The sequence below is a fragment of the Camelina sativa genome, chromosome 3, assembly GCF_030686135.1.
Source record: "Camelina sativa cultivar CO46 ecotype springtype chromosome 3, ASM3068613v1".
NCBI lineage: Eukaryota > Viridiplantae > Streptophyta > Magnoliopsida > Brassicales > Brassicaceae > Camelina > Camelina sativa.
In genome coordinates this window covers 14098246-14113821 of record NC_141882.1, presented here as the reverse complement: position 1 = coordinate 14113821, position 15576 = coordinate 14098246, and the positions used below count along the sequence as shown (strand labels likewise).

At 37.5% G+C, this 15576-nt stretch overlaps 3 protein-coding genes across 3 annotated transcripts; 2 read left to right on the top strand and 1 right to left on the bottom strand.

Annotated features, from left to right (window-relative positions):
• Positions 1-2135: 2135 nt before the first annotated feature.
• LOC147946908 (uncharacterized) lies at positions 2136-4421 on the bottom strand. The gene is made up of 4 exons (XM_087507293.1): positions 3821-4421; positions 3592-3725; positions 2965-3285; positions 2136-2876 (listed from the first exon to the last, which is right to left on the bottom strand). Exons 1-4 carry the CDS (start codon positions 4419-4421, stop codon positions 2136-2138), a joined length of 1797 nt encoding a protein of 598 aa, XP_087363419.1.
• Positions 4422-5520: 1099 nt separating this feature from the next.
• LOC104777196 (bystin) lies at positions 5521-8174 on the top strand. The gene is made up of 11 exons (XM_010501409.3): positions 5521-5779; positions 5882-6106; positions 6229-6355; positions 6453-6504; positions 6606-6933; positions 7058-7137; positions 7228-7275; positions 7393-7539; positions 7630-7702; positions 7784-7859; positions 7954-8174. The coding sequence occupies exons 1-11, from the start codon at positions 5663-5665 to the stop codon at positions 8016-8018; spliced, it is 1338 nt and encodes a 445-aa protein (XP_010499711.1). The 5' UTR covers positions 5521-5662; the 3' UTR covers positions 8019-8174.
• Positions 8175-8401: 227 nt separating this feature from the next.
• On the top strand, positions 8402-13524 carry LOC104777195 (rop guanine nucleotide exchange factor 14-like). The gene is made up of 8 exons (XM_010501408.3): positions 8402-8723; positions 9996-10222; positions 11332-11730; positions 11842-11996; positions 12082-12156; positions 12243-12512; positions 12594-12944; positions 13029-13524. The coding sequence occupies exons 2-8, from the start codon at positions 10147-10149 to the stop codon at positions 13380-13382; spliced, it is 1680 nt and encodes a 559-aa protein (XP_010499710.1). The 5' UTR covers positions 8402-8723; positions 9996-10146; the 3' UTR covers positions 13383-13524.
• Positions 13525-15576: the final 2052 nt, after the last annotated feature.

Below are 15576 nucleotides of genomic sequence, written 5' to 3'. Positions count from 1 at the left end.
CATGTAATAGGGTGCATGTATAACTTACATAGATATATGCCCTGTTTTAGAAATCGCTAGGCGCTAGTCGGGCGGTCGAGGTGGACCTAGCGCCTAGCGAGAAAATCGGAGATTAAACGGAAATTAATCGAGGACTAGTTTTAGAATTATTTTATTAAATTATTAATAAAATAAAAATATATAGTATTAAATATATGTATAATTCTGTTTATTGTAAAACATCCTAAACTCTTAATTTAAATGTCTAAATAACAAAAAAATACATATTTGATTTATATTTGACTCTAAAAATAATCATTATATACAAAATTAAGCGGAAACTAATCAGATTAGACGGTTATAATCAAATTAGACAGGTATAGTTAGATAATTAATGCTAGGCGGGGATTAGTCATTAATCGAGGTGGAGAGGGTGGGCTTAGCGATTCTGCAGGGCGTAATCGGTGCTAGGCGGAGATTTTTAAAACAGGGATATATGTCACTAACATAGCAAGTAAATTTTGAACCCATTTTCAAAATGTTTTGTGTGGAGCAAATATATTCCGAGAAGCCTTGTGTGTGTGAGATATCATCATATATAACACGACTACACGAGTGGTATCCCTTAATATGCTTCTGAATGATCATGATTACCTTAAACTTGATGGAATTTATCTACTATACGATTTTTTTATGCCAAAAAAATCTGGTTTACTATTTTTCCACTGTTTTTTTTTTATTTTTTTTATAATGAATGTAAAAATATATTCAAACCAAAAAAAGTCTTTTTGTAATTACAAAAGATGCAGTCTTGTTCTAAACGTTATTCAAAGAGTGTAAATGTATTTAGAAATTTCAGATTAGGGATCAGAAGCGAGCCAGAGCTGAAGTCCATCTGCAAACTTTGTGGTATGCTGCTGCAAGGCAAGAAGTTTGTTTCGGAGCAATCAGTCGAGAAACTTAATGAGTTGAGCTGTTGTACTAGGATTGCCTCCATGTCGTCGACGGTTACGCTCCAGCCAAATGGTATGGACTATGGCCTGAAGAGCAAGACGTAATAGAAAACAAGTTGTGCCTTTGACATTCGTACCCGAGAGGAGGATCAGGAGTTGAGAGAGTTGAGTGGAGTAAAATTGAGGGCAGAGGGATCGAGCCATAGCCTGCCAAACACATGAAGTATATCCACAATCAAAAACAGATGAGGAACAGTCTCGAGCGGGGCACTGCAGAACCCACAAGAAGGATGTCCTCCCTAGTGCGACTAGTAACTCCTGCAAAAAACAGAGTTGATTTCTCCAAACTGATTGACAAGCCCAATATTGCAGCAAAGTCCCTAAAGACCTCTAAAATTCCTTCCATTGAAGAAGCTTTCCCATCAGAGAACACCATAATATCGTCCGCAAAACAGAGGTGGGTAAGGCTTAAGCTACGACAACGAGGGTGATAGCCAAACTTGCGCGCAGCCGCATCACGGTCAAGCATAGCAGACAACACGTTCATACAAATGGCAAAAAGATAGGGAGACAACGAACAGCCTTGACGCAGACCTCGCTCACTTTTAAAAAACCCGCCAACTCCCCATTCACTTGAACCGAGAAAGTGGCTGTAGACACACAGAGATGAATCCAATGAATGAACTCCTCCGGCAAACCAAGAGCAGAAAATATATTTAAGAGAAATGGCCACTACACCGAGTCAAAAGCCTTTGAGATATCTATCTTCATCGCACATCTGGAGGACACTCCCTCCTTATGATAGTCCTTTACAAGTTCTGTAGCAAGCAATAGGTTCTCCATGAGTAACCGATCCTTTATGAATGCAGATTGGTTTGGTGCAATGAAAGCAGGCAAGATAGTCTTGAGACGGTTCGCCAAAAGCTTCGAGATAATCTTATATAAGATATTACAGCAAGAGATGGGTCTGTAGTCCTTCATTGCACTAGCCGAAGTGGTTTTTGGTATAAGAGCCAGGATTGTAGCATTAACACCTTTTGGCAAAAAACCAAACGCAAAAAAGGATTGGACAGCCTTAGTGAGATCCGAACAAAGGATAGACCAAGTACTTTTGAAAAACTCCACCGTGAAACCATCTGGACCCGGAGACTTGTTTAAAGGCATAAAGAAGAGAACTCGTTTCACCTCCATTGCTGAAACCTCTTAAAGAAGTCGACGTTGCTGGTCCACAGAACACCGAAAAGGCAACAGAACCCTTAAATCTTCAACAGAGATACCAGTGAACTCAGCCGTTTTGTGCGTTAGCAAGTGTGAAAAGAACTGAATCCCTTCAGCCTTAATATCATCCATAGCAGTAAGACAATTACCACTAGGATCAACAATCTCATGAATCGAGTTCTGAGACTGTCTTTCCGTAATGGCATTGTAAAAAACTCGGTTATTCTTGTCCCCCACATTCAACCAGTGAAGTTTAGAGCGTTGCTTGAGAAATCTCTCCTCCAAACCTGCAACCCGCTCCCAACGAGCATGAGTCGCTGCTTCCTCCACCACATCCTGAGGGGTAGGATGCAAGTGGGACGCTAGCTGTTTTGCACAAAGATCCTCATAAGCAACCGTTGCTCGTCGAGAAATATCAGCCAGCGTGTTGAGACTTTGCTCCCGTAAAACAGGTTTTAACTGCTTGAGTTTCTTGCTTAAAAAGAACAAAGAAGAAGTAGAAAGATAGAGAGCTGGAGTATCCTGCCAATAGTCTACAACACTCCGTAAGAACTCTGGTTGCGAAGCCATAAGATTCGTAAACTTAACCGGTCCCTTCTTCTGTTGTACTTCAGAATCAAAGTAAATCTTGCCACGAAGATGATCAGAACATCCCCCAGCCTCCACCAAATAGTATGATTGTGGAAAAGATTGGGACCAGTCTACATTATGAAGAACTCTGTCCAACTTCTTACAAATAAGACCATTTTCTTGATTATTGCTCCAGGTAAACAACGGACCCAAAGCTCGCAATTCCAATAGAGCAGTAACGTACCACGTCTTGAAAATCACGCATCCCAGAGGTTAACAACGGAGTGGAGCCAGCATTTGAATGCTCCTCAATGTCCAGAGTCTCGTTGAAATCTCCAAACAGAGCCCACGGCTTACCTCGAAATGAAGCTAAATCATGCTGCCTCTTAATATCAGCCCAAAGCGATTTCCTCTCCTCTGCAGTATTATAAGCATAGATAAAAGAGCACCAAATCTCATCCACACCACCACTCATCTGAACAGAACAAGTAATCATCTCCCCACTCTTGAAAACAACTGAACCTTTGTTTGCGGGCTTGACACAAAACAGATTCGTCCCAACCGACTGAAAGCATAGTTAGACACAAGGTGCCAATCACCAAAAACCTTTTTCATTACACGATCCACATTTTTTTCTTGAACCTTCGTTTCCAAAAGACAACCAAACTGAAAACCATGTTTCCTGACCCACTTCTAACAACATCTTGTTTATTTGACTTGTTAAAACCCCGAATATTCCCAAAAAAACACGACATTAACGGTTGCGAGAGGAGTTCTTTTTGTAAAACTTTCTAGGACCAACGTCCTTATTTTTCTGAGATGAGCTAGACAAAAACTTATGAGCATCCTTCGAATTCCTCGGCTATTTCACACGAAGAGCAACATGATCTTTAGGCGCTGATGGCTGATGAGCTGACGCCAAGACAGACTCAGTTCCTGTTACAGAGACAGGAGGAGCTCCAAACTTCTCAACCGTAGCAAGATCGGCATCAGGTTCAATCTCCCCTTCCTCAGCATCCCGCAAAGCATCAAACCGGGAGGAGAAGCAATTTGAACAGCACCATAAACTAGTTTTTTTTGCATTGCTTGCGTGTTTTTACCACCCAAAGTAGTAACTTCTGTCCACTCCTCTGCAATTCCCAAAACCACCTGTTCAGTAGCCAATGGAACAGAAGATGTAACAGAGCTAGGATCCGTAACTTTCCCCGCACTCTCGACCATTGGCAGAGAGGTCTCCTCCACAGGCATAGTTTTCTCCACCACTGACGTGGTGGTCGGCACATTAACGCAAACAGTAACAGCCGTATTCGTAACAGAGACAGGGGACGAAGATGCAGTTGCTAGCTTCGCCAAACAGCCATCAGCAGAGTGACCCCACTTTTGGCAGAATCCACAACGATTAGGCAGCCAAGGGTATTCATATTGCACACAGGCTTCAACTCCACGCACTGAAAAATAGTACGTTTTTGGTAGTTCTTGCATAAGATCCACTTCCACAAAAATCTTAGCATCTTCAAAATTAGTAACTAGCTCAGTGTCCGGGTGCAATCTCTTAGGTTCACCCACCGGACTTGCGAGAAAGCTAAGCCCCTCCCATGAGTACATTGAATGCTGAACATTCTTGATTGTAACCCACAAAGGCATTGTGTGAATCTCTGGTTGGGCCTCCTCTGCTATCAGAGACCACTTCGAAACAATCATTGGCAAAGCACAGACGCATTACGGATACGAAATTTGACTGTTGTTTCATTAAGTGCATAAACATCGATCTTAATATTTTTATCCCCCAAGTTCCAGATCTTGTTCAAAATAACATGGATCTTGGCTACGTGAGGCGCTTCAGTCGGGAACCTACCAATGAGAAAATCCTCCCACAGAGGCACCGAATCATTGAGAATAACCGGATATTTTTCCACTGTTCCACTGGCCAAATTCCACGAACATGCTATTACTACCAATCTATCATTTATTTTAACCATGTCTAAGGTTTTTTTTTTTTGTTGATAAAATGAGAGCACAACCGACCATTGATCTCCACCAAGGATGGTATATAGCCTACATAAACTATGTAATTTTGAGATGAAAACCCGATAAACCTTGTTGTATATCCTTAAATCCGATCGAGAAGATCCATCGTTTTATGCTGGAGTTGCCTAGCTACTTGTTCAGTTGTTCTATTATCCAAGACCCATGATCTATCCACCCAATATATAATAAAGGTATAGGTCGTATAACACTTTCACTGCTCAGAAACGGATCATGGCACACCTTCTGATATTTTTTAATGGAAAAGAAGACCATAATTAGAAAGAGTCTTAGGGTTTTCTGCAAAAGAGCCCCTCCAAATAGTTTTTTTTTTCTTTTTTTTTTTGTAAGTTTATCTTCAATTTGTAAGAAATGCAGATCAAACTTATGAAATTATATTTAATTTGCATTATATCCTTTGTGTATTTTCAAAAAAACTTGTATAGTCACTAATTTTTTTAGAATATAAGAGTAGATTTAGGTCCTCATCGCGAGAATTTCTATTTGTATTATATTATTTATCAATTTTATTTAGAAAAAAAAAAAAGTTGTGACTGATGGTTATATTGGGCTTGTTCGTTTGGTTGAGGTTGATTACAATTTCATAGAGTGGACTAAATTAAAATTAGATTTCATAGACTTGATTACAATTTCATAGAGTGGACTAAAAATTCAGAAGGTTTTCTTTTGCAGAGAAAAAAACAAAGTCTAAATAACAATTGGGCCGTATGGGCTGAATCAAGGTCCATAGGTGCTAAAAACATTGTCCTTCAGAAAAAGTTTTGTTTTTTCTTTACAGAGATGTTCAATTAGGGTTTTAACAAAAAGGTTTTAGGTTTTTTTTTTTCCTTTCTTTCGGTTGCTTCTCTTTCTCATCTGCCGCCCTGTGGTAACATCGTTTCGTTCTTTCAACAACAATGGCGAAGAAGCGAGATCGAATTGTCAACACTCAGCCTTTCATCTCCGATGACGCCTCCGTTGCTTCTTCCAGGAAACGATCAAAGGTTCCTAAAACCCATCAGAAGCAAGAGAAGGTAAATCAAAACATCTCCCGTTCGTTCATGTGTCTCCTCATTTTTTTTCAAATTCAAGCTTTTAGAATGCTTAATTGATTGTGGTTTTGGTGATTATTGCAGTTGATTGAAGCTGGTATGAGCTCGAAGATCATGAAGCAAGCTCTTGCCCAGCAAAAGGAAGTTGCAGATGAAGAGAACGCCGAGAGAAACCTTCGCAGCGCCGCTTTTGCTGTTGCTGGCGCTGCTACTGCGGGAGAGGAGAAGAGAGTGCTGGAGGAGGAAGAAGCAGATGATATTGATGAATTTGATGGAAACTTTGATACTCAGAGCCAATTCGATAAACAAGTGAGTGTATTGATTCTATATTAGCATTAGTTCACGGATGGATGGCTTTAGATTGAAAATGCTTAGAACTAGGAGGCTTCATTAATTCTGTTTTTGATATATTTTGATGTAACTTGATTCAGGAGGAGATCAATGAGGAAGATGAGAAGTTGTTTGAGTCATTCTTAAATAAGAATGCTCCTCCTCAGCGTACTCTCGCTGATATCATTATTAAGAAAATCAAAGATAGTGATGCTGATTTGGCTGAAGGTAGATACAGATTTGTGTGTTTAATGCTTCTGCAGCTTTTGTTTGATGATTTTGTACTTCTTTGCTGATTTGTAAAGCTCATAACTTGTTGTTGCAGAGGAGCGTCCTGATCCTAAAATGGATCCTGCCATTACTAAATTATATAAAGGGTAATGTTTTGTTTCTTTCTACTTCCCACCGCAAGATCAATAGAGCTTTCAACTTAGTTTTTTGAAGCGGTTCTCATGTTTTCGAGATGATCTTAATGCAGTGTTGGCAAGTTTATGAGTGAGTATACAGTTGGGAAAATTCCCAAGGCATTTAAGCTTATTACTTCAATGGAACACTGGGAGGATATATTATACTTGACCGAGCCAGAGAAATGGTCACCTAACGCTTTGTACCAAGCCACAAGAATCTTTGCTTCCAACTTGAAAGACACACAAGTTCGACGGTTTTATAACTATGTTTTACTTCCGCGAGTGAGAGAGGATATTAGGAAGCACAAGAAGCTGCATTTTTCTCTGTACCAGTCTTTAAAGAAGTCCCTGTTCAAGCCTAGTGCCTTCAATCAAGGGATACTATTCCCTCTTTGTAAGGTATATATATTCCTCTTCCAGAATTATCCACCAACCTCTTTACAGTAATGTTTTCCTGAGAAATCTATCATCAGAATGTGAATGTTTTCTTACTAGTTCCTTGGGTATTTTTTTGTTCATTCAGTCGGGGACATGCAATCTCAGAGAAGCTGTAATTGTAGGGAGCATTCTTGAAAAGTGTTCGATCCCTATGCTCCACTCATGGTATGGTAACAAATATTTCATTAATAGAACATCTTCCACAATCTTCAGATTATTCGTTGCATATTATAAACTTCTTGACATGTATTGCAGTGTTGCCTTGCACAAGCTGGCTGAGATGGATTACTGTGGCACAACAAGGTAAACGTGTACTATTCTATTGACTTTTATAACAGAGAAAGTCAGATAGTGAGATCGCCTTCTCCCATTTAATGTAATAGTTGTAAGAATGTCCTGATAAGCCTTTTCTTCACGCAGTTACTTTGTTAAAGTTCTTTTGGAGAAGAAATATTGTATGCCGTACCGAGTACTTGACGCATTAGTTGCTCACTTCATGAGATTTGTCGATGATATAAGAGTTATGCCTGTGATTTGGCACCAGTCTCTTCTTACCTTTGTGCAACGGTAATCTTCTCCTTCTTATAAAAGATGTTTGAGAAATCAGATAGAAACTGTGAAATTAATTTGTAAACACATGTTTGAACCGATGTACAGGTACAAGTATGAATTACTAAAAGAAGACAAAGAACATCTCCAAACTCTCCTCCAGAGGCAAAAGCATCACCTTGTAAGGCTTTCTAACTTTAGAAAAGTGAAAAGTATGTTTTGTAGATCACTACTTATTCGGCTTTTTCAATGTCAATTGTAGGTAACTCCTGAGATTCAGAGAGAGCTTAAGGGTAGCAGAAACCGTGGAGAGAAAGAAGATCCTATGTTGGATAATTATATCCTTTCCTAAATTCTCAATGAAATTTACTTTTAGTATATGGGATTATGAAATCCAAGTTATGTTATTTGATCTCCTTAACAGCAACTCACTTGTCCCAGTACCAGCTAAAGAAGACAGGTTTGACATTCCTGAAGTACCAATGGAAGAGGACTGATGATGATGAATTGATGATTCATCTTGTTTGGGAATCCCCAGTTTTGTCATGGTTGTTGTATTTCTTATTCAAGTGAGAGATTGAATATTTTTGTTGCATGATGATAGTGTATCTTTTAAACATGGGTTTTAGTTTAATTCATCTTTTTGATATAAAGAATCTAGTAGACGACATTTATTGATGTGATTATTTAAATATTTACATTTTGCACGAATTTCAAAAGATTTTTATTAATTTTATTTTGTCTCTCACCAGCGGCGCCAATCGTTGGCCTGGTTTTTAAAAAATTTGTAAATCAGCCACTTTATTTTCTCTCTTGTCAAATCAAACCCTTTAGTTAAATCGTGACCGTCTATATTCATAATCAGCTCAATGAAGATCATACGGCTGTTATAATTTTTTTTAGCATCTCTAAATTTCAAAATCAGTAAAATAAAATAAAAAAAAATTCAATCGTCAACAAAAATATTCCTCCACAATAAATGTCCTCAGTGCTCTCAGCTCTCTCTCTCTCACCCATTCCTCTGCTACTACTACTTGTTCTTCTTCTTCTTCTTCTTCCTGGATCGATCAATTCTTTTTTCGGATTTATCTCAGTTATTGCATCATATTTGCTGTACGGACGATTGTGGTTGTTTCTGTAGTTATTACAACTGTCAAGTCTTCTTCAGTTCTTCTGGTGAATAATCTCTGTAGATTTTTGAGGTTTGTGTTCAAATTCCTTCACAAACTATCTGATGGTCTTCTTAGTGTAGTTCCAGGTCTTGTTGTTCTATATACAAGTATCAGTCAAAATCCATGTTAGGGTTATAGTTGACAAACAAGGAATCTTCTTACATCTCCTGTCTTTAGATTTCGATCTCAGGTCTCGCGATTAGTTCTACGTTTTTAGGTCTTGTCTCTTTGTACTTAGTTATGTTTTTAATTAAAGATGTTTTGAGATTAGTTAAATAATTTGGGAAACTAATTATAGATGTTGCCTTTTTAAGTAGCTTAAGCGTCTCTCTCTTTTTTAGTAAAAAGCTTTTTCATCATTACTGCCTTTTTAATCCTTTCCTCAAAAGTTGTATTAATTAAACCCTCCAGAAAATTAAAAAGCTGATTAGTAAAAAAAAAATTACTACTGCAACTCAGTTCCAGTTTTTGTTTTGCCTTATCTTCAATGTACAGTGAAAAAATCCTTCCTTTTTGTCTCTTTGTATCTTGATTAATTTTATATTTCTGAAATGGAGTGCGTGATTTGTCTTCTTCCATTGTTCCATTGGTTGCATTGTGCTTGTCTGCAGATATATTCTTGGTAATTAGTAATTAGTAATCAAGAACAATTGTTAAAATCATTGTTTATTATTTTTTTTTTATTTGGATGATGATAAACCCACTCTTAACATTTTGTTTTGCTGTTAGCTTTCCGTACCTTTATGAGTTAAGGGGGAGGTATTAGTTTAGGATTTAGAAAGAATTTTAATGACTTTATGTTTTTGCTGATTGTTAGAATCATAGAAAATTGAAAGTTAAAAATAAAGGATTCTAAGAGATTGTTTAGGAAGTTTTTAAAAATCTTGATGATTTGTTTTTTCTAATCTTGTAAAATCTTTCTATTTGATGAAAGAGTTTTCATGACTTTTGTTATGAAGGAAATGATATAAAATCCTAAACCAATAACATAAAATTTGAATTCATTAATAATCCAAGATTCTTTTGTTTTACTTGAATAACATAAAACTTTTAATGACTTTATAAAACTCTTAATCCAATAACACTAGATTTATCAAGATTTTAGATAACTTTTTACAAATCCACAACCAATAACACCAAATTTTTAAAGAGTTTTTAAAAGTTTTGATTGAATAACAACATATTTTACCTAACTTTTAAAGTCATTAAAATTCTTTCTAAATCCTAAACCAATACCTCCTCCTAAATTTATTTTTGTATTGACTAGGCTGTAAAAATCTGTAATGTGTATTTATTATGCAGGGACAGAAGATGGTTGGTATATTTAATATCACCTGATTAAGGAGGAGAGAAACTTGTTTTTTTGGCAATAAAGACGCAAAAGGAAATTAGCTTTTGTTCTCTTTGGTCTAAAGTCTAACGAAGAATCACAAAAAAAGAAAAGGAAGGAAGGATGATGCTGATGAGAAGAAGGTTGGCTTGCTGTAGTAGAGAGAGGGAGATTAGCATCGATTTCGATGAACAAGATAGTAAGTACTACCAAACTTTAACCAATCTCTCTTCTTGTATTATTTACACTAATGATACTTACTTAAAGTCTCAATCTGTAGCTTTTTATTTCATTTATGGGCATAATGATATGGAATATTTAGACTATACCTGTTAGGGTTTTAGTTTCCAAATAAAAATTGAATGGGTCACTATAATTGTCTTGTGACCGGTTTAGGTTTTGTGGTATGGGACCAACCAATATTTAGACCCTTAAAGGATCCTACACCAACCCTGGTCATTCATGTAATAAATAAGGGCGTGAAGACTGTAGCTTTCCCACGAGACATCAATGCCTCAATTTAATATGACCCGAGAGCATTTTACGTGATGGTTCATTGACCTCAATCTAAAGTCTAAACCAAACCCTGTTTCTTAGGATGTGGGGTTTAGTATTAGTAGTTGAGGGTCCTCTAGGTTATCTTAATTCAGAAACGGCCAAGAGTAGGTAGTTTAATTGGTTTCACATGGTGTTATTAAGACTTAAACATATCCCCTTTGAAATATTTTCAAATTGTCAGTTTTTCATTTTTTTCATTTTTCAAGGAGTAGATACCATTATTAAATCAAAATCACTGGTGCTTGATTAAACAAGTATCTTTTGAACATTTGAAAGAAATGGTTTTAAAAAGTCTTCGTAGTGGGTCCTTTTGGAATTTTCACCACATGGGGATACTAGCGTCTACTAACTCGAAATTGTTTTTTTTTATACATTTGCATTTGAGAATGGAAGCATTTGAAAAAACAAGTTTAGCAAGTTTCTTGGGTTAGCAAAAGTTTTGACTTTAGCTATTAAAGACTCGAGGAACACAACGACTTTTATTCCCATTTGTTACCATTAGTTTTCTCTTTGTAGAACACTAGGCTTGCATAAATAACGTGTCCGTGATACCATTTTCTTGATTCTCATTTGATGAGAGTGAGACAGCAAGTAGATGGGTGAGGTGGAGAGTTCTTAAATATTTACCCCTTTTTTTTACTTTCCTTCCTTTGTCAAATCTTCTGCAAGTTTTGATGTCCTATACCACACTGTAGTCTACAGTATAAAAGATGGGTAAACGTATATGCTAATGTACCCTTTTCTTTTCAGGAATGATTACATACGATGGCTTGGAAACTTGTATTATCAACAACCAATCATATGAAGAAGAGAGTGGAACAAGTCGAGGAGATGGATGCCTTACTGATTCGTTGGATGATGATGCGTTTTCTAGCTGTTCATCAAGCAAAGATGCCTCCAGTTCTTTTTCTTCCAAATGGTTACCGATGAAGAATGATGAACAGAGTTGCGATGGTTTGAGCTTATCTGGAAGGTCTCAACATTTTGATGCTAAGGAGAAGAAGAAACCAGGCTATGCCTACTGCCATCTTGATGTGGAAGCTATGAAGGAGAGATTTTCTAAGCTGTTGCTCGGCGAAGATGTCACAGGGGGATGTAAGGGTATCCAAGTAGCTTTGGCTTTGTCAAATGCTGTAACACATCTTGCTAGTATGTTCTACTATTTTACTAGCAATTTAAGCTTTTTGTTCTATTGATATATTCTGAAGTTAATTTGTGTGATATGTCTCTGGATGACTACTAAGTTTCTTAAATTTGCAGCGTCTATTTTTGGCGAGCTATGGAAACTGGAACCATTGTGTGAGGAGAAGAAGCAGAAATGGAGAAGGGAAATGGATTGGTTACTTTCTCCAACTAACTACATGATTGAGTTAGTCCCTTCTAAGCAAAATGATGCCAATGGAAGATCACTTGAGGTAAGCAGTAAAGGTATTATCCAGAGTTTTTAAAAAGTAGCTATACTCCTGAGGAAGAAACTGAACTGAATCCTCGTTTGAACAGATAATGACCCCAAAAGCTCGTGCGGACATTCATATGAATCTCCCAGCTCTTCAGAAATTGGACTCCATGCTAATTGTAGGCTATTTACTCTTTTGTTAATCTTGTCTTTTCTTGTTCTTCTTTGTACTGATCTGGTTGAACTTGCATTGTAATCTATGCAGGAGACACTAGATTCTATGGTGAACACAGAGTTTTGGTATTCTGAGATTGGTAGTAGAGCTGAGGGGAAGAACAAGAGTACAAGTGAGAGCAAGAGATGGTGGCTCCCGTCGCCACAAGTTCCCAAACCAGGGCTCTCTAACTCAGGAAGGAAGAAATTGCTTGACAAAGGCAAAGTTGTATATCAAGTCTTCAAAGCTACAAAAGCCATTAATGAAAACGTTCTTCTTGAAATGCCAGTACCTGATGTCATCAAGGAAGCAATACCCAAAGTAAGCTTTACTATCCCTTTGAAATAATCATAAACAGTGTAGTGTGTAACAACTATGTGCTAAAATCTTGTGTTGTAACAGTCTGGAAAGAACAGCCTCGGTGATGAGCTGTACAAGATGTTGGCTTTGGAATCTGCCACAGTAGATGAAATCTTGATATCTCTCAAGCTGGGAACTGAGCATGCAGCTCTGGAGACAGTTAACAAGTTAGAATCTGCTATATTTGCATGGAAAGAAAAGATTACAGAACAAGGCAGCAACGGTAAATCCCCTGTACGAGCAGCTTGGTCATTTTCTAAAGATCCAACGTCTGAAATTAGTCGCAATGATTCAATCTTGAACCGAGCTAAAGCGCTTAGAAATCAGATCAAAACCAAATACCCTAATCTCCCTCACTCGTTTCTTGATGCCACAAAGATCCAATATGGCAAGGTAAAACATAAACAGAACTACTTACATCTTCATATCTCTTTCTTACTCCCATGTCCTGAAACATCTCATACTTTTCTATTACAGGACATTGGTCATGCGGTTCTTGAGGCATATTCCCGAACACTTGCGAATCTAGCATTCAGGATTCTTTCAAGAATGGGAGAAATCTTGAAAGAAGATTATTTAAGCAACCCCAACTCTCCTGCGCCACCGAGTTGCTTCCTTAACTCCCGTGACCCTTACAGAACACCTGAGAGGCCTTTGCTTTCGTCCCGTGTAAGGCATTCTTTAACAGAAGACATGAACAAAGCTGATGGGACAGAGACTGGTTTAGATTTTTTGTTTGCCGATACTAAGGCCAGTTCAGTGAATACAACTCCAAGTAGAAGCAGTAGACTCTGGTGTCTGAGTAAAGTGCCTTCTGATGCTTCTCCTTGATTTAGAAGGTCTCCGTAGTTTGATGCGTGCCACCTGAAGCTTCTCCTTTACTTTTGAGGGTTTTAAATTATGAAGCCTGAGATATTGTAAATGTATTAACAACATGCAGTTGAAGTATTATTAATACATGCAATTTTGTTCATAATTGCACCGTAAAAAAGTGGTTTTGTAATGGTTAAATTGATTTGGCTCCATTGACAAAAAAAATAAAGAAAAACTGCTAGCATGAAATGGAGATGGGTTGGAGATGGTCTAAGTTGCTAGTGACATCCAATTTATCCAGAACTACCTTACGCCCGCTTCCAATGAAGTCACCAGCAAGACTGAAAGTGCAAGCAGAATTTATTCTCAAAGACTTTTTGTGGCTTTCCTGGATGGGAAAAGTTATACTTACGACAAGTCGACAACACAGATGAGAGAGACTGACTACGAATGTTTTAGCATTTGCAACTACAGAGGTCAAAGAGATCCTGACTATTAAAAAAAACACGAAATTACTTTTAGACTACAGATATAAATTCAGATCTTTAATTTTTGAAAGGTACTCTTATCATAGTTAATATTATTTCCGTTTTACAAAAAGTGTCATATTTTGACATGTTTCAGGCACATTATAAATAGTTTGAGACATCCATATTTAGACTTATATTTAAACATGAAAATTAGTTTTTTTATGGCTCATGAATGAACCTTAGTTTATTATGTAACAAATCAAATCAAAAGAACTATGAACTTGAAAGATTAAAGAACAACTTTTCTTTATTGATTTAGAAACTTCTCAAAACTAAATATCTTTCTCTCTTAGGTCTTATGGAACATCTCTCCATGACCTCTTATTTATATAGATTTTAGCAATCCCTAAATCTATATGGAAAAGGAAAACTTACAAAACTTCTAATATTTAGACTTTATTTGTATTTCCTATTTTCTATCTCTTCTAGCATCTTCTAGGAAGAGATTACTTAGTCTCCAAGTCTTGGAATTATCCAAAATTCTCCCCCTTAATTCCAACTTGAACTTTAGGAAGCTTTGTCTCAACAACTCCGATTACACTCATTTCTTTAAACTTTATTCTTGCTAACGGCTTAGTAAGGATGTCCGCCTTCTGCTCCACACTGGGTACATACTCCACTTCAATATGTTCGTTTTCTATGGATTCTCGAATGAAATGGTACTTTGAAAGTATGTGTTTGCTCCTTCCATGAAACACCGAATTCTTGGTTAAAACAATGGCCGACTTGTTGTCGATCTTTAGTATAACCTTCTCGTCAATACAAAGAACCTCTTTTAACAACTCCTTGAACCATATAGCTTGTTTTGCGGCTTCCGTCGTTGCCATAAACTCTGCTTCACATGAGGATAATGCGACGGTGGGTTGCTTTTGTGATGTCCAAGTGATTGGCGACGAACCGAAGTAGAACATATGACCTGAAGTACTTCTCCCATCATCGACATCGATAGTGTGACTACTATCACTATATCCTATCACTCTCTTTGATCCGTCTCTCCTAAAATGCAAACCAAGGTTAGTTGTTCCTTTCACATACCTTAACACGTGTTTGAGAGCTTTTCCATGTGACTCTCTTGGACTTTGCATGTATCGGCTTAGAACTCCAATTGCGAATGCCAAGTCCGGTCTTGTGTGAAGTAAATATCTTAGACACCCTATGGCTCTTCTGTAACTGGTTGCATCGATCTCAGGTTCGTGTTCTGCTTTAAGGAGCTTCAAGTTTGACTCCATCGACACATGAGTCAAATTCCACGACTCCATCTTAGTGTCATTAAGGATCCCATGTGCATACCCTTCTTGTTTTATCATGATCCCATCTTCTCCTTGAAGCACTTTGATACCAAGATAATATGTTAGCATGCCTAGATACGACATCTCAAATTTCCTTGACATATCTTCCTTGAATTGTTCAATAACCTTGCGTGAAGTTCCCGTTACGAACAAATCATCAACATAGATTGCCACTATCAAGAATCCGCCATGAGAAAGCTTGAACATTCCTGGTGCTTCATCAGTTTCATTTTGAGGAGACCAGTCCCAAGCTTTTTTCTCGTCAAATACTACATCTCTACTAACCGTTATCTTTCTTGTGAGTGGATCATATAGACGATATGACTTAGAACCCAGTTCTGTTCCGAGATTGATCACACTTCTTGACCGATCATCTAGCTTCTTTAAATGTGG

Coding starts and splice junctions, on each gene's coding strand:
- LOC147946908 (XM_087507293.1), bottom strand. CDS start 4,421: ATGATTGTTTCGAAGTGGTCTCTGATAGCAGAGGAGGCCCAACCAGAG. Junction 3,726..3,820: donor AGAAGTTACTACTTTGGGTG/GTAAAAACACGC, acceptor ATGCTGAGGAAG/GGGAGATTGAACCTGATGCC. Junction 2,877..2,964: donor TGCGTGATTTTCAAGACGTG/GTACGTTACTGC, acceptor ATTTGTAAGAAG/TTGGACAGAGTTCTTCATAA.
- LOC104777196 (XM_010501409.3), top strand. CDS start 5,663: ATGGCGAAGAAGCGAGATCGAATTGTCAACACTCAGCCTTTCATCTCC. Junction 6,107..6,228: donor AGAGCCAATTCGATAAACAA/GTGAGTGTATTG, acceptor AACTTGATTCAG/GAGGAGATCAATGAGGAAGA. Junction 6,356..6,452: donor TGATGCTGATTTGGCTGAAG/GTAGATACAGAT, acceptor TTGTTGTTGCAG/AGGAGCGTCCTGATCCTAAA.
- LOC104777195 (XM_010501408.3), top strand. CDS start 10,147: ATGATGCTGATGAGAAGAAGGTTGGCTTGCTGTAGTAGAGAGAGGGAG. Junction 10,223..11,331: donor CGATTTCGATGAACAAGATA/GTAAGTACTACC, acceptor TTTTCTTTTCAG/GAATGATTACATACGATGGC. Junction 11,997..12,081: donor CCAATGGAAGATCACTTGAG/GTAAGCAGTAAA, acceptor TCGTTTGAACAG/ATAATGACCCCAAAAGCTCG.